The sequence below is a fragment of the Henckelia pumila genome, chromosome 4 (genome assembly GCF_033568475.1).
Source record: "Henckelia pumila isolate YLH828 chromosome 4, ASM3356847v2, whole genome shotgun sequence".
NCBI lineage: Eukaryota > Viridiplantae > Streptophyta > Magnoliopsida > Lamiales > Gesneriaceae > Henckelia > Henckelia pumila.
The window spans coordinates 105,776,303-105,799,777 of record NC_133123.1 but is presented as its reverse complement, the minus strand read 5'-3'; the positions used below and the strand labels follow the sequence as shown (position 1 = coordinate 105,799,777).

Sequence of the window (23,475 nt, the reverse complement as noted above, 5' to 3'; positions counted from 1 at the left end):
AACATTAGGCTGTCTGACCTTCGTTAGATTGAGACTTGTGATGATGGGATTTCATCAGGATGCCAGGTCCAGTATATACCAAGAGTTGTGGACTATGATCATGACTAGACGTGATGGGGCGCGACCCTATGCCAGTGTTACTCTGGGAGTCTTTGCACTTCAGAGGATTACTTGGGAGCCTTTTATGCTTCAGGAGATGGTGGTGGGAAGGCTACTCAGTCTAGGGATTTGGCAGTAGTCACAATAGGGTATGACCTTGGATTAGATATCACAGGTTTGATATTGATGGTTCGATATCGTCTGATGTGTCAGAGATATCAGTAATAGTGTTCTGCTATAGGAACCAGTCTTGGAGAGATTTCCTTGACGAGTGTGTGCTATGAGCAGATAAGTTTGACCTTTGGATTACTTCTAGACGTGTGGATCTAGTAGGTGGATGGAATTCTACCAGCAATGACATGTGGTTGTCATCAGAGTTGTGGATAAAGTTTCCTTGTGATAGGAATTATTCAGGATCCAGGATGGGATGTAGTTTCGAGACTTCGACTCGAATACGAGGACTACTTCATGATGATTGATTTCATCAAGTGTTGGATCATATGATAAGTATTGTACAAGGATTATTGAGATCTGAGGGAAGCATGGCCTATACCCGTGAAGCCTTGGTGATTGTCCAGGTGGGATATCATGGTAAGCTATCCTAAGTCTTGAATTGTCGTACAGTCTTAGCAAGGAATATGATCAGGAGTGCATTCGAAGATTGTGGAAATCTTTGGTATTCGTTAGTTATGATTCTTGGACTTAGTTTGTCTTGATGTTCATCTCGAGTGAACAAGACAACGAGTAGTAGTGCTGAGACGGTGCAGGATTTGTGCTAATGACTACTAGTGGATATTGATTAACTCTGTCAGGGTTAGATTGGTTAAGTCAGTGTACGAGGCAGCTGTCAGTAGTAAGACACGAAGATGTGTCATTAGATTACTAATAGCTATGGTTCGGTTACCAAGCGTGGGTTTGTTGAAACCAGAGAGTTTTTGAGTAATCCAGTGTTTGGAATAGTAGACTTGGGACAGTCGAGTCAAGAGTAATTGATCGAGCCACTTAGGTGTTGACGATCAGTGGTTATCTGATTTGATAAGTGTGAGTATCAATCAGTAAATCGACGAGGTCGATTAGTAAGTCCAATCGGTGATGATTTGGATGTAGCAATTGAGAAATACTTGGGATAGTATTTTGTCGTTCAAATGCTTAAGAGATGAGTATTTGGTACAGTCTCGGAGCAGGTGGTGCTTTAAAATCTCTAGGTGGCCGGAGATGAATTCACCAAAGAGTTTCAATTGACTTGAAGGGTCAAGTTAAGGGTTAACTTGATAGGAGACACAAGTGAAGGAATTGGTAACTTCCAGGATAGTGCTTTTGTGATGAGGTCTTAAGTGTACCATTGGAGTTTGGGATCCAACGAGGATTGGATACTCATATGGACATCAGTTGTATGATCGCGAGGTGTGACATTAGCTGGGGTCTATTTTCGAGATCCAGCAAGGGGTGTCACTAAATTTTAGCATGTGGTGCATGAGATCATGGAAATGATCGAAGCAGTCGTTGATCGGCTTAGTGGTCAACAAGATTGTTGTGGGAATTGAAGACTTCGCAAGACAGCGATGCAGCAACTTTGTTCTTTCCAGTCAGTAAATCACATCCGTGCTGACTGTTTGTCAGAGATTTTACGTTCCAGCTATGACGACAGTCAGAAGCGTTGTGTGACCAGCTATTAGAGGACAAGTGTTTCCCAGGGTCGGCTAGGGAATCGACGAATTAGTCTTTTCATTGCTGTGGCTGATGAGTTCAGCAAGGGAAGCTATTTGACTATTGAGAATCCGTTGGGATTTAATCCCAGGATCAGTGTGATTAACCTTGGGAGGTTGGTATGCGATGATGGTATCATCAAAGACTCCGAGTTGAGTTATACCAGGCACTTACAACTGTCGAGTTTCGAGACGGTATAGGAAGCTTTTCCATATGTCTGTGTACTGTGGAATGTCCCAGTCGAGCATATTGGTGGGAGCTTGCCTTAGTATTGATTTGTATACAGTGATTGCGAGTATGTATAACTATCGGGGGATGTCCATCGATGGAATTCATGGGTGAATAACTTATGATTGAGATGATGTTGATCATCAGAGGCTAGAAATGACGTAGCATCATTATTGGTGAGTGATGATGTTTTCATCATAGCAGGGTGCTGAGGTATACTAAGAAACATGAACGGTGATTGGTATTAGACTGAATAGTTCCCAGTGTTGCCCTTGGGAAGCTGTTTTGCTTCGGTGAGGCATGGGAAGGATAATCAGTCTATGAAATCATGTTAAGCAGTTATATTTCAATATAACCCTGTGTCATTTAGATTCTCTTGAAGAGAATTAGAGCTTTGTTGTGTCAGCACAGTGTTGGGATTAGTGTTTCCTCACTAGAGGTGTTGGGCACTGAGGACTTTTGGTGACCAGTGGATGGTTAGAATGGTTTAGTGATTCGAAGAATATCGTAAGCCAGTCAGGTTATGACTTGGTCTTAGTCAGTTTTATATTTTACTTGGGATGATAATCTTGATCAAGTGGATTGTTGTATGCTTCGTGATCAGTAAGATCGTGATTGTGACGAAGGACATATCAGTGGTGTGGTACGTTAGTGTCAAGCGAGATTAATTGTCATCAAGTAATGCAATGGTTTCCAGCTCGGAGAATGCTATTGTGATTTAGCATTTATGCAGTTTGCATATAATTCGACAAGAGTCTAAGTATGTCGGAAGCTATTTCGACCAGGCACTCAAGCAAGGGTCTTTTATATGTTCTCGAGGTTTTACCTTAGATTTCGAGGACGAAATCTTGTAAAGGGGGGGAGAATGTAGTGACCCGTATCCGTGATTAACGATTAATGAGTAATTAATAATCTAATCATGTTTGGGTTAAGTAAAACATGATTAAGGAAGTCCAGGAGGATTAACGGAGCCCAGAAATGGATCCAGGACACTCGAAATTGGTTTAGAAGGTTCCAAGACTCGAGTGGGATCGGAAGCAACGATCCAGGATCGGAGCGTCCGATCGACGATCGGAACGTCCGATCAAGAACGGAGCTTCCGATGGCTGTCGGTGACAGGTGTGTGGTTGCATGTGGACCGAATTGACACGTGGCAAATGGAGCGTCCGATCGGGGAATGGAGCTTCCGATCTGCCGGAACGGAACGTCCGATCGAGGAACGGAGCTTCCGATCGACGTCTATAAATATAGGGTCCGAGCTCCTCATTTCTTGCCAATTCCGAATTCCTCTCCTTCGCCCTAGTAGCTCTATTTTGGGCTTTGGGTACTCTTATTTTAGAGTTGGAGTAGGAAATATATTTTAGTACAGTCAGACAGTGTCTGACATAGTAGCGGGGCAGTGCTCGTGTAGCGGAGCAGTGCTCAAAGCTGTGGAGCTGTAGCAGGGGTGTGCCCCTAGTTGCGGGATAGTCGCCATCAGTGGGCTGACGACGGACGCAGGTATAGCTATGGTCTCCTTAAATTATTTAGGAGTATGCAATAGCTTAGTTAAGGCTTTTAGAGCTTATTGAATGATGCATGGATATTTGCATTGTAAAGTTGATGATAGGCTTGGAACCTAGAGTGGGACTGCTAGGATTTGCCTGTAGTAAGGTACGTAAGTACTGACTGAGATGGCCAGCATGATATATATTATATGTGTTGCATGAGTATGTGCTATATGTTTTACCATGTTTTATGGCTTTAGCACATGCATATGTTTTTACGGAGACTGCATCGGGATGATGTGAGTCATGACAGTTTCCATCAGTCAAGGCGATTCTTCCTGAGGATTCGTGTCTTGGGAATATACGAGTACCACATGGAGTCGCTCTCTTGCCCGGTACTGTGTATTCCAGGCGCCCAGAGAAAGTGATTTAACCCTGATTTTTGAAGTCACTTATGTGTTGCATATAAAATATATATCATTGCTTTCGTATTGAGCTTAGAGCTCACGTCCAGTGTTTCTGTATGTCTGGACACCCCATTCGATGGGGTAGTTGTAGGTGCATGGTTGGGCACCAGGAGCTTGGAGTAGTCAGTGACCAGTGAAGACAACAGGATTTAGCTGTAGGTTTTGTCTTTAGGGTTATTTATTTCGATTGAGTTGTATAAATCGAATTTATTTATCCGGTTGTATTTTGCCGGTCTGTTTTAATTTAAGTCTTCCGCAGTGATTTATTTAATGCATGTTTAATTATGCTCCTAAACTCTGATTAGGTAGTGGATCCGGTTTGGGTCGCTACATGAATAATCTAGTATCCAAGCCTACAATAAAATGTATACCATGTAAGTTATACAATCCTAAAAGCTTTAACTAAGGTAATATATACTCCCAAACTTATCAAGGATCTCGGAGTATTATCTGTGTCAGTCGTTTGCCCACTGATAATGATGGCCCCAAACTCTAGGCACAACTTTGTTGTGATCCCGGTAGAGTCTCGCTATCGTCCGACCCTCAAGAAGACTCTTAAAAATATTAAAACCAACAATTGAAACAAGAGAGAATCTATGAATGTGCAATCTCAAATGAGGGTCTCGAGTGATATTTATAGCCAAAATTTTGGACCTTCCGATCACTGGTTCAGAGCTTCCGATCTCTGCTCACAAAACTCGTGTCCCGTGATTGGACAATTCACTGTGCAGACAGAGTTCGGACCTTCTGAACATCCTTGAGTCAAATCACCAATCAGAAACCTATATCTTGTCTGTCTGAGGGAGTTTAGATGTTTCTATGTTAAGTTCGGAGCTTCCGAACACAACCCTGCCCTCTGAACATGTTTGGACGTTCCGAACTCTTGAATTGGAGTTCGGAGCTTCCGAACCACTCGGGTCCCTAGGGTCTGCTGGACTTGACCGGCTAAATCGGTGTGATATAAATCTACTGGCAAGCGTACCAGGTCAAGTAATAGTAAAGTGGACAAAGGTCCAGATGTCAAACCCATAGGGACTGTAGAATTATGAATACTAAAATATGATTATTCCTACTTAATCTAGACTAATGAATAAGAGTAATTTCAGATTTTAAACTAAAAAATTAAATAGCAAATAAAATTCAACTTAGTAAAAACGCAACAAAGATTTTGGATTAAAATTCAATTTGGGAAAAGCTCGATCAAGGACTCACGTAGGTACCAAACAAATTATGTAACAAGTAGTCAATTCAAAACTCAGATTTAATCTTAATTCACGGGAATTCTCCTAATTTGTTCAAAGGACTATTTCTAGAACAATCAAACTTATTCAAATATTGACGGATTAATCTTTCGTAATTCTAATTAAATTTGAATGCATGAATAACTGTGAGAATCAGTAAACACCTAAACCGCACATTGAAACCGAATTCTATTTCTAGTCGGTTTTACAATATGATGATTATCAAAGTGATCGAAATCGAAACCTCATTCGTCGACTTGGAATCGATTAACATGCAAGCAAACAGTTGATTAGACTATTCACAAGATAAATATAAATCTGATAATCAATAAAATAAAATCAATTCTAAAAAATCCCAAACAAACATCCAAGTTTTCTATATAAATTTGTCTAGCCCAATCACGTGGCCTTGATCGAAAGATAAACTACTCACAAACCAAAATCATGATTCAAACAATGTTTTAATCATGAACTAAAAATAAAAAATAAGAAAAGAAGAAGAAATAAGAAATCTTCTCTCCCAAGTTGTAGTAGCCGCCCTCTGCGTTCTCTGCGTGTTGGAACCCTTTAATCTGATGATTATATTTGTATTTATATTCTCAAGGGTCTTCAAAAGATAGCATCCAATTCGAGCAAGAGTTTTCAAAAATACAAATTCTGCACGCTCCGCTCGCTCGAGCGAGCACAGGTATCGCTCGAGCGAGCATGACTCTGTTCCGAAGGATTTCTGGGCTCGCTTTGCTCGCTCGAGCGAGCAACTTTCTGTCTCGGAAGATTTTTGGCAAGTCTCGCTTGCTCTCGCTCGAGCGAGTGGATTTTTCTGCTCCACATGACGATTTTGAAAAATGCATATCTTAAGTTTTAGCCGTCGGATCGACCTAAAATTTTGACAGCAGCTTTAAAACATCTTCACATTTATTTTGAACAAGAAAGATCTGATTTGAGTCTTTATAAAATTAAATTTGAATTTTGGATCAAGGCTGCTCCGTAATTCATTCTTCAGAAATCCATTTTCCTACAAAATTAATCCGGAGAGTGAAATACACAAGCATGCATTAAAACACATAAAAACACATAAAAACAATATGAATACACACAAAATAGACATAAACCTATGACGAACTAATGCATAAAAAATGCATTCATCAACACCCCCATACTTAACTCTTGCTCGCCCTCGAGCAAGACATACAAAAACAATATGCAAACAAAAACATAAGTAAGAATGAATCATGAACATAGCCTCTGATAAATCCAACTTCAAAAATTAATAACCACAAACTTTTGATTGTTCACAATACACTGTCAGTTTAACTTATACGTGTGTGTGTGCCATGTTATTCCAGTTTCTTGCAACTTCAAAAGAATCCATCCTAAGAATTCTTCACGGCCTATGACAATTCAATGAAAGTATCACAATCCAGCACTCCGTCATCTCAACAATCCCAAACAAAAACATGCACTTTCTTGATATTAATTACGTACCTTCGGATTTTGCACCCGGTATTTTTTATAATCCCCAATAATTACCCGCAAACTTAGCTATAACTAATATAAGATTCGGATTTCAATCCCCTCGTCTATAGCCCGGATGGAGCATCAATCTCATTTAACCCGCAAACTTAGCTATGGAAAATTTAATAGAATTTCAATCATTTTCCATGTCCGGATGAAATTGTTATTTTAAAATTTCAAATTTTTTTTTTACCCCATGAAATCCGCATACTTAGTCAAAAACAAGGGATTAGGATTTCAATCCCTCGCTCGTAACCCGGATGGAGTTAACTAATGTTTTCAACAAAAATTTTTTAAAAAAAAATTTAAAGGTACGCCCAAGATCATACATGCAATGTCTAACAACCATCAAGAATCCAAAGACACTATCATGATCAACAAGCATCTATTGTCGTGCAATGATCAAGAAAACACTAACTTCATCAATTAATTTGCTACATTATACCAGTCTAACATGCGTGCTTAAAATGATTTACGATTCAACCAACAACTTCTCATGTTCAATCAAAAGCAACATTTTCTAAATATATTTTTTTCAACTCTATCATCATCGGCCAACATTCATCATTCTACTTATTCACATAACATAACACAAAACATGATGATATGCATGATTACGAACTATATGCAATGAATGAAATCATATGAATGCAACAAAAAATGATCAATGACACCACACCCCCATACTTATCCAAAGCATTGCCCTCAATGCTTCAAAAACAATGAATAGAATGCACAAACAAAGAACAAATGCAAGGCGAACAACAAAAACATAATGAAACTGAAAACTGAAACTCCCCTGGTTAATTCACTAACATATCCATCGTTCTCTTCCTTCTTAATACTAGGACGGCAGCAGAAGGCTACGTATATCAGTCAGGCATGGAAAACTGGCATGGGAAAGAAGTAAAAATAAAATAAAAAGAAACAAAAACCAAAAACCAAAAATAAAATCAAAAGCAAGGTAAAGAACACTGGGTTGCCTCCCAGTCAGCGCTAAATTTATAGTCTATAGCTCGACTATATTCTTCTCTTGAGTGGTGGCATTCAAGGTGGCTTATCCACCATCATGGAAAAACTCAGATCAGTCCTGCATTCTTCACTTCTATAGAGATTTTTCAAGGGACCAATTCCTGCGGAGAGCTGAACCTGCTGACGGTCCCCAACATAATTAATCACATCAATAAAATTAACAGCAGAGCAAGATTTTAAATTCAAACTATCACTAGTCGACTTAAATATATGGAATACTACTTTCTCATCATTCAACCTCAACACTAATTCTTCCTTTTCAACATCCACTAATGCTCTACTCATGGCTAAAAATGAACGCCCTAAAATCAGAGGCACCTCACAATCTTCATCCATGTCAAGAATAACAAAATCAACAGGACAAAATAAACTTATCTATCTTGACTAGGACATTCTCAACGACCCCCCTTGGGTATTTAATAGATCCATTAGCAAATTTAAGAGAAATATTAGCTGGTTCAATGTTGCATATACCCAATTTCTTAGCAAGTGCATGAAGCATCAAATTTATGCTCGATCCTAAATCACACAAAATATTATCAAATGATAAACTTCCAATATGACAAGGTATAGAAAAACTCCTTGGATATTGAGATTTGGTAGGAAGATTATTTTTCAGCACCGTCGAGCATTCCTCATTAATTGTGACTTGCGTTATATCATTCAACTTCTTCTTGTTTTTCAGCAAGTCCTTCAAAAATCTGGCATAATTTGGCATCTGAGCTAAAGCGTCTGCAAAAGGTATGTTAATATGTAGTTTCTTGAAAATTTCAAGAAATTTTTTAAAGTGATGATCAAATAATAATTTCTTAGCTCTGTGGGGAAAAGGTAAAGTAGAAATATCAATATCATCATTAACTTCAAATTTTGAAGTCTTACCTTCCTCACGCACATCCTTCTTGGAATCTGAATTTTTCGGCCCCTCCATAGTGTTTTCTTCATCCCTCTACTGCTCCTCAGACTGTGCTCTAGTCACAACCATGATTGCATTCACGCCTCTGGGATTTAGTTTAGTGTTGCTCGGCAAAGCTCCAGTAGGACGAGTAGACAGTTGGGTTGCTATTTGAGCCATCTGAGTCTCCAACTTCTGCATCATAGCTTCTTGATTCTGTAGCTGAGCCTCAGTACCAGCCACATATTTCATCATAATCTCCTCAAAACTCGGCTTGTTCTCCTCTTTCTTGGGCTGCCAGTTCTGATTGTAGTTGTTGTATGAGTTGTATGGCTGCCGTCCTTGATTTCATGCAAAATTAGCCGCTTCAACTTCAAATAACTGTTGTTCCTCTGGCAAATTTCCTTGTACTTGAGTCGTTGGTGCTACTTTCATAAGTACCACTAGTGTGTCAAAGCGTCAATCTTTGCATTCAGGGCCATTAAAGCATCAACCTCTAGAATTTCAGCCTTCTTCTCCTTCTTCACATCCGGTCACCCAATGTTACTCTCTGCCATTAGCAGCAGCGTCCAGCATAGAACGCACTGATGGATCGGCTCCATTATAGAATGTCTGCGTCTGCTGGCTTTGAGTGAGATTATGTTGAGGACACATCCTCAACATCTTCTTAAATCTGGTCCATGCTACATGTAAGGACTCTCCCTCCTTTTGCCTGTAAGAAATAATGTCAAAAAATAACTTCGCCATCTTCGTAGGAGGAAAATACTTGTTCAAAAAAGTTTGAACAAGCTCAGTCCAAGTAGTGATAGAACCGGTAGGCAAATCATCTAGTCACTCAAGTGCATCTCCTTGTAGAAAAAATGGGAATAACCGCAGTTGCACTGCATCAGATGTTACCCCATTAACCTTGAACGTGTCGCAGATCGACAGAAAACACTCCAGATGAGCGTAGAGGTCCTCCACAGACGTACCCCCAAATCTCGCTTGCAGTTGGATCAGCTGAATAGTAGAGGGTTTTAGCTCGAAATTATTTGCCTCAACAGCGGGGTGAACTATGCTAGATCCATAACCTTCAACTGGCAGCCTAATCAGATCCCATAAAGTACGGTTGTCCGTCATCTCTTCTTCTGTTTCTGAATCGAGTTCTAGATTAATATCTATCCTAGCTCTCCGAATCCTACTAAGTGTGCGCTCGATCTCCAAGTCAAGTGGTAAGAGATCTTTGGTGTGTCAAAATTTGTACATGCACTAGCAGATGAGTACCTGAAAATCATTAAGAAAAGAAGAAAATTTCATAATTTAATAAAAATAAATTAAAATTAAGTCTAATCTCAAGTGAAATAAAAATTCTGATATCAAACAGACCCCGGCAACGGTGCCAAAAACTTGACCGGCTAAATCGGTGTGATATAAATCTACTGGCAAGCGTACCAGGTCAAGTAATAGTAAAGTGGACAAAAGTCCAGATGTCGAACCCACAGGGACTGTAGAATTATGAATACCAAAATATGATTATTCCTACTTAATCTATACTAATGAATAAGAGTGATTTCAGATTTTAAACTAAGAAATTAAATAGCAAATAAAATTCAACTTAGTAAAAACGCAGCAAAGATTTTGGATTAAAATTCAATTTGGAAAAAGCTCGATCAAGGACTCACGTATGTACCAGACAAATTATGTAACAAGTAGTCGATTCAAGACTCAGATTTAATCTTAATTCACGAAAATTCTCGTAATTTGTTCAAAGGACTATTTCTAGAACAATCAAACCTATTCAAATATTGACTGATTAATCTTTCATAATTCTAATCAAATTTGAATTCATGAATAACTGTGAGAATTCAGTAAACACCTAAACCGCACATTGAAGCCGAATTCTATTTCTAGTCGGTTTTACAATATGTTGATTATCAAAGTGATCGAAATCGAAACCTCCTCCGTCGACTTGGAATCAATTTGATCAGGCTATTCACAAGATAAATATAAATATGATAATCAATAAAATAAAATCAAGTCTAAAAAATCCCAAACAAACATCCAAGTATTCTACATAAATTTGCCTAGTCCAATCACGTGGCCTTGATCGAAAGAAAAACTACTCACGAACCAAATTCATGATTCAAACAATGTTTTAATCATGAACTAAAAATAAAAAATAAGAAAAGAAGAAGAAACGAGAAATCTTCTCTCTCAAGTTGTAGCCGCCCTCTGCGTTCTCTGCGTGTTGGAACCACTTAATCTGATGATTATATTTGTATTTATATGCCCAAGGGTCTTCAAAAGATAGCATCCAATTCGACCAAGAGTTTCCAAAAATACAAATTCTGCACGCTCCGCTCTCTCGAGCGAGCACAGGTCTCGCTCGAGCGAGAATGACTCTGTTCCAAAGGATTTTTGGGCTTGCTTCGCTCGCTCGAGCGAGCAACTTTCTGTCTCGAAAGATTTTTGGCAAGTCTCGCTCACTCGAGCGAGCATAGACTCTCGCTCGAGCGAGTGGATTTTTCTGCTCCACGCGACGATTTGGAAAAATTCATATCTTAAGTTCTAGCCGTCAGATTGACCTGAAATTTTGACAGCAGCTTCAAAACATCTTGAAATTTATTTTGAACAATGGAGATCTGATTTGGGTCTCTCTAAAATTAAATTTGAATTTGTGATTAAGGCTGCTCCGTAATTCATTCTTCAGAAATCCATTTTCCTACAAAATTAACCCGGAGAGTGAAATACACAAGCATGCATTAAAACACATAAAAACACATATAAACAATATGAATGCACACAAAATAGACATAAACCTATCACGAACTAATGCATACAAAATGCACTACTCAGGACTATTTCAGAACGTTTCCGATTTTCTACTTAATTTTCTCAAATAAGGGTTTCTTAAGCATGTTTTCCCCATTTAAATATTCTTAGACAGTTTAATTACTTCAATAGGAGTTGCGTTACTACAACAACGGTTGTGTATAGGGGTGTTCATTCAGTTAAAACCGCCCGAACCGAATCGGTTTATCGGTTAAACTAAAAATTCGTTTCTCCGAAACTCTGAACCGAAAACCGAACCGAATGGAGCGGTTCGGTTCGGTTTTTAACCGAATTTATTTTGATTTTTCAGTTAACCGGTTTTTTTAAAAAAATTATGTTGATGAATTAATTTTTGGAAAAGGGAACGACGATATTACATCTCACAATTCACAAAAACAAAAAATTCCAAATTTACGTCACAAAAACCCAAAAAGAAAAGTATACAAACTGAGTCAAATCAAATATTCAATCAATGAACTATAAACGATGAAAGAATTGCAAAATATTTTTGAAATTTTTCTTCATTGTGTTCAGATGGACAAGAAGAAAAGGGGATTAGGGAAGCCAAAAGACGAGGCGTGCGGCGGTGCAGGCAGCAGGATTGACGGGTTCAAGGGGTCGAAGACTCGAACTTGAAGTCGAAGTCTCGAAGATCTGCAGGAGCGACATGTTCAAGGGGACTCGGAGATCTGCAGGATTCCAGGAGCGACGAGTTCAGGGTTTCAAAAGCGATTCAGATTTGAGATCTGAGAATCTGAGAATGATATTGAGAGAATAGAGATCGTGTTTTTAGGTTTTTAAGTTTAAGAAATAAGAATAAAGAGAAACACGTTTCTCACTTCCTGATATAAATGAAATAAATATTAAGTCAATATTTTTTTTAAAAAAAAAAAAACCGATCCATCGGTTCGGTTCGGTTCGGTTAACCGCAATAAAAAGCCAAACCGAACCGAAAACCGAAATTCCAAAAAATTCAAAAACCTAACCAAATTTTCGGTTCGGTTTTCAGTTCAAATCGAATTTTTGGTTTCGACTCGGTTCGGACGGTTAACCAAACCGTGAACACCCCTAGTTGTGTACGGTAAAAATTATCCAAGATATAACTAACACTCAAATGTAAACTGAATGTTCTTAGCAGAATGCTAGTTGGATTCTTGACTGTTGACTTCGATCAAAATATCCTTTAAATAATTCAGTCGAATTCCAATTTAGTTTGACTGGTTGGTCCAGTTTAGTTACCGTGTCCAATTGAGTAACTGTTGATCAATTTGAGTAACTTCAGTTTATATTGTGACTCATCAATTACTCAATTCGATTTGTCCAGTATACATATATCTCTGTTAAGCTTGTGGACTTTCAGTTATAATTCTTATAAAAGTTTTGGCTATTAAACTTGTTAACATCAAAACTTTAAATACTCAAGCAATCTTATCCAAATATGTTAATTTGTCATCCTTATATTATACAAATAATTTATGTCAATAATTTTATTTTTTTTATTACAAATATGATGAAATCAAATGATGTACATCCGTGAGACTGTTTCAATAAAATAATACTCAATATATACATTTAACTATATATATTACACAAATAAAAATGAAATATATAATGGATGAGTAGTAAAGGAGAAATTTAAAATTAGTTTGAAAATAATTTGGAGTAATTATTATCAATTAAGGTAATTAATGTTATAATAAAATCCTAGCCAAATCCCAGTATTACAGCTCACACATGTTCCTCTCCCAATCTTACCTTTCCACATTCTTCTTCTTCTCTCTCTAGTTGCAGAGCAAAACACAGAATATGCACAGGCAATCACTTGGCTCGCCATCGTTGAAGCTTCAGCACGGAGGAATTATACTACTGAAAGATGATACCTCTTCTTCTACATCTCCATCTAACGAAGCTTTATCCCCAGGAGGCGGACGAGCCGTAGAAGAAGAAAAGCTTAAGAAACTGAAGCCGAAGCCCAAAACAACTACGACGGAAATCTACATTCATTTCATACCAATGCTCACTCTTCTCTGCCTTCTGGTTCTCTACCTTTCCTCTCACAACCCTTCTCAGATCGGTAACTCATCAACATTTTGTATGTATATATCTCGTAATTTGTTCCTCATCATTTGCTGTAGTGGGTTTTATTCTTCTGGGTTTAGATTTAGCAGAGTTCAACGGGCACAAGAATTTAGCCATTCCTGGAGGTTTGTATGCGATTAGCTCTTCTTTTTTTTTTTTTGTTTTTAGAGTGAGATTTGGGTAAATAATATCTGGGTTCGATTGCAATTGACAGACTCCATCGAAGATATTCAGAAATCGCATCAAATCGTGGAGATGAAACAGGGGGAGGGGGGTACGCTGGCGGTGTCGTGGAAGAATCGGCGTTTTCTCCGGCGGAAAATGGCGGACTTTTAGGCTTTTATTGATTATCGGGTTCCTTCTTATGTTTATTTTTATAATTCTTTTGGGTTCCGTTTTGTCGCAGTCTGTATCAATTCAATAGATGTCTCTATAGTCTCTCTCGCGGACACACACAAAATACCTTCATCGTCGGTGGGTCGGCACGTGTGAGCTCATGATGCTGGATGGATGGGGGAGTATTGCCATTTTATTCACACGTGTAAGATAATAAATGGAAGAAAAATAATGTAAGGAACAATTTATTGTGTCATCTAGTAGCTGTAGAACACGTATTTTTTATGTTTTTTTTTTAATAAACCAGACCGGGTAGCTTTAATTCGTGTAAGATAATAAATGGAAGAAAAATAATGTAAGGAACAATTTATTGTCTCATCTAGTAGAACATGTATTTTTTTGATGTTTTCTTTTAACACCAGACCATGTAGCTTTACTTCATGCCATAGATGCGTGAACAAAATATAGGTGTAATGAACCCGAATTCGTAGATAGTTTTTTTAGGATCCGGATTCTCTTAAAACAGCACAAGATACTGTGCATTAAATAGTATTTTTTTAATTTATATCACAGGATTAAATAATTAATTTTTTAATTAATTACACACATGCAATATTGAAATCATGTCTATTATAATGCACAGTATCTTGAGCTGTTTCTTTCTCCACAGTAGAGGATCTTTTTTCGTTTTTTTTACAACCTTTTGATATTATTGTTTTTTATAGAGGTGTTAATTCAGATGAGTTCGTATTAAATTGACATAAGATAATATTAAAAATTTTCAAAAATTAGAATTTACTTATTCTAGCTCACATTAATAATGTATTTTTAAAAATAGCCTTCATTGCTAAAATATTAAAATAAAACCTTTTATAGTTTAATAATCCAAAAATACCCTTTCAAGAAAATATTATAACTGAGAAAAATAATTCCAAAATAACTGAAATAAAGTTATTTCATTATGTGTTATTTATTTTGGGTGAATAATTAATTGATCACCGTAATAATATCAATATTAATATCATATTAACATGAATAATAATAAATTAAAATAATAATAATGATTAAAATCAATTAAAATAATTATTTTACCGATAAACATGAAAATTATATTAATAATTATAATAATCGTAATAAGTATAATACTAAATGATAAGAAATGACTCGTTATTGACAATATTGATAATAAAACAAATAATAAAATTATGTAATCTTGATGAATAATGAGTATATCATCGTCATAAGAACAATATTATCATATTAATATGAATAATAATAAATTAAAATATTAGTAATAATGAGAATTTATTAAAATAATTATATTAATGATAAAAATAAAATTATATTAATAATAATGATTGTAATAAATATAATACTGAATAATAAGAAATGATTTGATATGGATAATATTCATAAACGAATAATAAAATTAAATACCTAATTTGAAGAATATATAACCGGGATAATATAAAATAAAATAATAATATTTTTTAAAGGAAAATTTATAATATTATTAATGACAATAATAGTATTAATAACAATAAATAAGAATAAAATTATTTATATTGCAAATTTTTAAGCTATAAATTTGTGTTTATGGATGTTCCAATAAAGTGAAAAAAAATTATATTTATGGATCGGATAATAATAACAACTATTACAATGAATTCATACTAAAAATTTATAATTATATAAAACTTATATTACTAATATAAAATAAATAAATAAATAATAAATTTTATCATAAAAATAAATGCCATAAATTAAAACACAAGTGCAATAGACCAATTATTTAATAAAACATGTATCTAGTAGTTTGATAATCATATTATCATGTTAGTTCAATTTAATATGTTTGTGTGTTAATGTAATAATGAGTGAAATAATATATTTGGAACTTAAGGCTAATTTTAAAAATTATATTATATTAAGGATATATGATTATTGATATTTGTAAAAGGTCATTTTAAAAAATCTCTCAAAAAAATTCTCAACCAGAACCTGACTAACAGTAACTAAGTCGATTTATTTTAATTTTTTTAACAAAATAATTACATAAAATTCAAAACAAACAATATCAATAGTAATTTTTTTATTTAAACATATAATAACAAAATCTGGCTTATATATCATATTTTAATATATATCATATTTTAATATTTATTAAATTTAAGCACAACATAAAAACTGATGATGTCTTGATCTGTTTTTCAATTTCTCAAAATTACCCGGCACCCACCCAGGTTTCTGAAACCGCTTCATCGGAGCTCTCAATCACTCACCTTTTACTCAAATCACGGTTTTCAAATTCATCCCATACTCAGATGCTGAAATTTTGGGTTGTCGATTCCAAATCTTTGACAAAAAGTAAGCTTTGATTGTCTTCCTCTCAATTTGGAGTCTTGACACTCTACGCCCTCACACGTTAGGTTTTTTTCTCTACCCCTTCTCAATTCAAAAGTTTGTGAATTATTTCTGCCAAAGCATCCAGGTTGATCAGCGAGAATAAATTTATCGCTGAATAAATTTGTTCAAACTTTTGTTCGTAGGATTAATTTTTTTCCGAGTTTATTGTCGTCTTTTTTTTTTGCAAAATTGCTGAGTTCATTGCTCTCCCTATTTGTGTATCTGCATCATAAGTTTTGTTTATAATACTTAATTTCTAATTAAAAGACTAATTTTTGTTATTGACAAAATATATCATTGAAGGCTCGAAGAATGAGAAAATTTTCAAAATCGTTGGGATGATGAAATATATTATATTGTTTTTTATACTCACTAAAATTTGATGGTCCGGATCCCGCTCAAGCCCAAAGCTTCAAGTCTAGAGATGAACCTGAAATCAAGCAAATAATGTTAGAGGGGGCCGGGAGGGTATCCCCGCGTAGCCGCTCCAACGCTCAAGTCAGAGACGTGAACGAATGAGAGAAAGAAGAGCTTGGGCGCCCCCAAAATGAAAGTGAATTAATTGCAAATGGAAAGAGCAAACCCATATTTATAGGAGGTAAAGTAGGAGACCACGAGCGTGTAGTTTACGTGCCTCTCCTTTAGAGCTCGCCCTTCAAAGACAACCCAAGACACAAAATCAAGCTTACCACCCTAGAGCTCGTTCACCCTAGGGGTCGCCCACCCTAGGCGAGTCCCTCCTTCACTTCCTTTTTCTACGCTCTCCATATACTCTTTCACATCTCCATTCCAAATTGTCATAAGCTTTTGTCTTACCTTAGAGACCTCATGTCTAAGGTCCAACTTGATGGGGCTCTCCTTCACCCCTTGAGAGCCAACATATACCTTCTTCCATAATTCTCTCATGGGCCAACTCTACCCCTTAGTATTTGGTTATAGGCCTTCAATGGGCTCAAGCACTTGATGGGCCCAATCATGGGGTATCACCAGTCTTCCCATCCCAAGTCGAGTTGAATCGCAGGTTCAAAACTCGATTGTATGAATTTCAAAGTCAGTACCTTTATTTCTTGCATTCTTGTTAAGTTAGGCATCTGGGGCTGGCGATTAAAAAATTTCTCTAACAATCTTGAAAAATTCACGGTGCGACCAATTGACGATTTTCGTGGGATTAGTTTTTTGGGTTGGGATCGGGCCGGTAATTTTTAAATAATACAAAGGTGAATTGTAGTTTGATATAACCTTTCATGCATCCCTAGGCCCATCTCTCACCATCCATTTTTAAATTTTAAATAGTTGGATCTCACCCATCCTCCCTCTATAAATACTCAACCTTCCCCTTCATTTTCATTTTTCCTTCTCCCACTTTCACCCCAAGCTCGCCCCACAGCAGCCTCACGCTCGCCCCTTCAACACTTGCCGCTCTCCCCATCACCTTCATGATCGCCCCTCACCACCATCGTATCACAGCCCTCGCCCAGCCCTCGCCCCATCACAGCCCTCGCCCCCTTCACAACCTCGCCTCGCCCCCTCGCAATCCTCGCCTCGCCCAGCCTTCGCCCCATTCACAACCCTCTCCTCGCCCCCTTGCAATCCTCGCCTCGCTCAGCCCTCGCCTACCACTTGTTCGATGAATTGCTCGGCTCAAGTTGTTCGTGTTGGATAGCTCTCGCCTTCTTCTACTCAATTTCTTCGCTCGTTCCTTAGCTTTTTGTTTCCGTCAATTTTTCAAATTATTCGGTAAGTATTTCTCTTCCACTTTGAAATTTGACTTTACTTTTGTTCCCTATATTCCCCTTAAAAATCATCTTGAGCTGATGTCTTCCTCCAAATCTTCCAATCCTTCACATGATTCCGATGAATCTAGTGATTTTGAGGAGAGTAGTGAGACCAAGGAAAGTAGTGAGTCTTGTGAGTCCAAAAAAATTGAGGAAATCGTAAGCCATAGTCGTCATGGGAAAGAAATTTTTCATGTCCAACGACAAATGAACATTGCCAATGCTGACACCCTTTGGTTTGGGCACTTGACCTCCACCCTCAAGCCTAGTTCCGAACCCATCCTTAGGGCCTTAGGACACATTCCTGCCTCCCACCAGATCTTAATCCCATCCTCAAAAGATCGCCCTTACCTAGCTCCCCCCGGGTATTATACATTCTTCCCGCAGCAGCTAGAGGTGGGTCTTAGGTTCCCTATGCAAGATTTCTTCAAGGATCTTAGTAGTTACTATCAAGTGCACCTCGGCCAATTGTCACCCAATGCATTCCGCACCATTTGTAGCTTTTATGTGCTATTCCACTCTTTGGGTCTTCCGGTGAATTGCACCACTTTTTCCTACTTATTGGTTTTGGGTCAATCGAAAGAGGGGTCAATTTATGTGGCTTCTCGTTCCAATCCCAAACTTTTCGGCGGTGCTCCTAGTCACTTGAAAAGTTGGAAAAAAATGTTTCTTTTTCATCAAAACCCCTTAAGAGTGGCAGTGTACCACTGAGTGGTATCCCACCTTCACTAAGCCCGATCATCCCGAAAACCTCAAGAAAAACAAAGAATATCTCTGCATGCGAGAGAACTGGGAGATAGGTTCTTTAGCATTCCTCACCTTTTATCCGAAGATCTCTTATGCCACGCTAATCTTAGCCCTACAAGTGTCGAGTTGGAAGGTGATGCTGGTAGCTACTTTACCTTTTAAACTTTATGATAAAAGTCTTCCACATCTTCTAATATTCTCATGTTTTTATATCTTCATATTTGTAGGAACTAGAGTCATGAATGTCATATTCCTTCGTGAGCTTGAGAAGAAGGAGAAAGCTGGTGGTTCATCACCTGTTCCCAAGAAACAACTAGCTTCAACTGCCTCTAAGCCCAAGAAAGAATCTCAAGCTGAGCTACCCAAGAAAAAACAGGAGAAGGTTACTCCTCCACAAGTCAAGACTTCTCGCGCCCATGGCAAGGAGAAGGTTCCCGCCAGTCCAAGACCTTCAATCAAATCCAAAGGAAAACGGAAGCTCTCTACAACTTCGATTGCATCCCTCTCCTCTTAAGAGGAAACATAGTTCAGCCATCCAGGCGGCCCTCACACGGGTCCGAGCATATACCGCTTGTATACCCCGGAGTGGACCATCGTGGGACGTGGTCCCAATCATATTGCATATGGGCTCCTATACAATCTTTCATCTACTGCCGATGCCACGTTTCTAAACTCTCTCGGGCACCTCTACGTCGGCAGTCTCACTTGCAGTAGCATCACAGATGTAAGCTCCCTTTTCTTCCTTCTTTAAGTTCATTATTTATAATCGTGTGCTATAACTCCATTCTCACACTGTTCATATTTGATCCTTTGTTTCAGGGTGCCATGTATTTAGGAGAGTTGGTTGCACGCGTAAACTCCTTCAAAAATGTCATTCTTGAAAACTCGAAGAACAAGTCCATCATTGACGAGCTTGCGGCCAAGATTGAGGAGCTACAAGGAGCTGCAAGAGTTGAAGGCTTAATCTGACGAGCTACTCATGAAGAAGGAGGAGGAGCTCCAGCAGCTAAAGATGAGTCATGAGATGGAGATCCAGAAATTGAAGGAGGAGATGGAGTCTTCCCAAGCTAAGGCACAACAGGAACACCAAGAAGAAGAACTAGCCCGAGAGAGATCATCCTTCAAGGAAGAATTCCTCAAATCCGAGGAGTTAAAAAATATTTGCGGTCCCAAGGCATTTTGGTACTTGGACGTGGGACAGTTCAAGGACAATGGATACCCTCCTCCAGGCGGCTCTACTGATTTCATCAGCCTTAGAGACCTTTTGGCGAGCCTTCTATCGGATATCTAGGCTCATGCTGATTTATTTGTGTTTTGTCATCATCGTCGTGAACGATGCCCGCCTCTAGGCACTTATTTTGTCATGACAAATATTGTTTTATCTTCCGTCTTTAATTTTGACATGCAAGTATGACATGTATTTCTTTTATGTTTCATCTTTTTGTGTCACAATACATGGACGTATGAAATTCCTCTTCTTGATTTTCTTGCATGTATAAATTTTCCTCCATCTGCAATTGTTAATTTTCACATGGCACACCACATACTACAACATTAATTTCAACCTCCAACCCTCAAACTCCTCTGCTAGGTTATAACCTTAGTAGAAAAAATATAATTTTCAACCTCCGACCCTCAAACTCCTCTACTAGGTTATAACCTTAGTAGGAAAAATATGATTTTCAACCTCCAACCCTCAAGCTCCTCTACTAGGTTATAACTTTAGTAGGAAAAATATGATTTTCAACCTCCCACCCTCAAACTCCTCTACTAGGTTATAACCTTAGTAGGAAAAATATGATTTTCAACCTCCAACCCTCAAGCTTATCTACTAGGTTATAACCTTAGTAAGAAAAATATTATTTTCAACCTCCGACCCTCAAACTCCTCTATTAGGTTATAACCTTAGTAGAAAAAATATGATTTTCAACCTCCAACCCTCAAGCTCCTCTACTAGGTTATAAACTTAGTAGGAAAAATACGATTTTCAACCTTCAACCCTCAAACTCCTCTACTAGGTTATAACCTTAGTAGGAAAAATATGATTTTCAACCTCCAACCCTCAAGCTCCTCTACTAGTTTATAACTTAGTAGGAAAAATATTATTTCAACCCCCAACCCTCAAACTTCTCTACTAGGTTATAACCTTAGTAGGAAAAATATGATTTTCAACCTCCAACCCTTAAGCTCCTCTACTAGGTTATAACCTTAGTAGGAAAAATATGATTTTCAACCTCCAACCCTCAAGATTCTCTACTAGGTTATAACCTTAGTAGGAAAAACATGATTTTCAACCTCCAACCCTATAACTCCTCTACTAGGTTATAACCTTAGTAGAAAAAATATAATTTCATCCTCCGAACTACATATGCTTAGAGTTCACATAATCTAGGAACCCATGCAAAGTACCATTCATTTTTATAACAGAACAACACATATTACTTCAAAACAAGAAATTGATTTCATTGAACTTGAAATGCTTACAAAAGCGATAATTCAAAACGAGATACATCAGTAGGTAAATTAAGGATAATATTTTCTAATATGATAGGCGTTCCAGGGCCTCTTCAAAGCTTTGCCATGTGTATCCTCCAAGTAGTTGATGCGATCATGGAAAGTTCACATGTTGATCACGTGGCTAAGAATCCGTTGGAGATGCCTAGAGGACCAATTACGAGAGGTCGAGCTAAGAGATTCAAAGAAGCGTTTCAGTCATTGATGGTGAATTGTCAAGAAAGCGTGGGAATGCCTGAAGATCATTTTTGGGAATGTCACAATATTATTGAAGTCCAAAGAAGTCCAGAAAGTGGAGAAAATATCAAAGAAAACACGAAAATAAGTGACAGGACCCGAGAGGCATGCGCGCCCGCGCCTTCCTGACGTGCGCCCGCGCCTGATGGACAGAGAGCTATGCGTGCCCGCGCCTCGCGCTTTTACACACAGTTCGGCATGTTTGTGTATGTGCGAGACTTTTTGATATTTTGGCATTATTTTTCCTATTTTGAGTCTTTTAATTATACTAGAAAACTTTCTAGATGATATCTTTGATATCTTTAAGGTTATATTTTGCCTTATCTTTTATTTTTGATTGTAAACTATAAATACTTTTGTTTATTTCATTAATAATAATTCAGATTCAGTTTATACACAAATATTGAAATTCTCTCAAGAATTTTGTTCAAAGCTTTGCTTTGTTTTTCAAATCAAACTTTTTTCGGTTTAATTACTTGGAAGCTTTGTCGATTGTCTCTCACTGAAGATTGTCAGATACAAGTTATCTGAAGGTTTTTTTTTGTTACAATTGTCGTGATTTCTGTTGTTAATCGTACCGTCGATTAAAGGTGGAAATCCAAAAATTCTATCAATTTTTACTTGTTTCAAAGATTGGGCAAAAACTTTGGATCTATTGTTTATTGGTTAGAGGGTGCGATCCAAATTGTAATCGTGTTTGCTAATCATACTCATCAAGATTCATATCATTTGGTATAAAAGCCAAGATTTTGAATCAAGTAAGTTTCTATCTTCATCTATCTATGTTCTTCGTGTTCTTCGTTCTTCATCCTTTGTTCTTCATCTAAGTCTATTATTGTCCAAATCTCAAAGTCGTTTCTTTCAAACTTGTTATCCAAGTCTCATGTCTTGTGCTACAAGTTATATATAAAAAAAAATTTATCTGTCAAAAAGAAAAATAGCGGGACCGAAAATCTGAAAAAAAAAGAAAGTGAAGAAAAGTAGCTTGTGGCCAATTCTTTTGTCTTTATTCATCCTTGAAGCGAGTCAGAGTTAAGTTGTCCATAAAAGTTCTTACTTGTGTTGGTGCAATCTTTGTGAGTCAATTTTCAAGCGTCTAAAAGTTTTTAAACTTGAAGGTTTGAATTTTATTCTACAAAGCAAAGACTCTCCATAAATTTGAGTGAAAAAAAAAAGGAGTGATTGAGTGATTCGTTTGGAGTGAACTGTGAGAACTTGTGTGAGGACATTTATTACTAACGATTTTCTTGCAAGTACCATGAATCCTAATAAAGATGCTAGTGAAAGTGTGAACCAAGGAATTTCCAAGGTTCAAATGGAGGCGTTGATGGGGCAATTTACTAGGGTGATAAGATCGGAGTTAGAACCCCTTCATGAACGGATGAGTAAATTGGAGGAGAGTAGTGGTAGTGGAAAAAAAATAAAGGTAGGAAGGGGAATGATTTTGAAGATGATGAGGAGAGTTTTGATGAGAATTGAGATGGGGAGAGAAGAGTACATGGGGGTAGACATAGGCGAGAAGCGGTGCGAGGAAAATATTCAGAGGGTAGTAAGAAGGATGGGAATATTAGTAGCATTAAGATGAAAATTCCAGGATTTCATGAGAAATCTGATCCAGAGGCGTATCTGGAATGGGAAAAGCGTGTAGAGTTTGTGTTTGATTGTCATCACTATTCTGATCTTAAGAAAGTGAGGTTGGCAGTGGTTGAGTTTGTAGACTATGCATTAAACTGGTGGGATCAATTAGTGACCACTAGAAGGAGGTGTGGAGAGCCGCCTATTGAGACGTGGGAGGAGATGAAGCGTGTCATGAAAAAGCGGTTTGTGCCTAACTATTATTATCGTGATATGTACAGGCATTTACAAACTTTAAAGCAAGGTCCAAGGAGCATGGAGGATTAC

The 23,475-nt window shown here is 37.5% G+C and overlaps 1 protein-coding gene and 1 long non-coding RNA gene across 3 annotated transcripts; both read left to right on the top strand.

Annotated features, from left to right (window-relative positions):
• Window positions 1-13,205: 13,205 nt before the first annotated feature.
• Window positions 13,206-14,248, top strand: LOC140867273 (uncharacterized). Its single transcript, XM_073272349.1, has 3 exons — window positions 13,206-13,553; window positions 13,639-13,683; window positions 13,773-14,248. Exons 1-3 carry the CDS (start codon window positions 13,286-13,288, stop codon window positions 13,892-13,894), a joined length of 435 nt encoding a protein of 144 aa, XP_073128450.1. The 5' UTR covers window positions 13,206-13,285; the 3' UTR covers window positions 13,895-14,248.
• Window positions 14,249-16,128: 1,880 nt separating this feature from the next.
• LOC140866043 (uncharacterized) lies at window positions 16,129-20,210 on the top strand. Of its 2 annotated transcripts, none has more exons than XR_012144793.1 (3): window positions 16,129-18,955; window positions 19,050-19,546; window positions 19,642-20,210. It is a non-coding gene; the product is annotated as an uncharacterized lncRNA (long non-coding RNA). The 2 variants fall into 2 exon arrangements; XR_012144792.1 differs by having other exon boundaries at window positions 16,129-18,964.
• The last annotated feature ends 3,265 nt before the right edge of the window (window positions 20,211-23,475 follow it).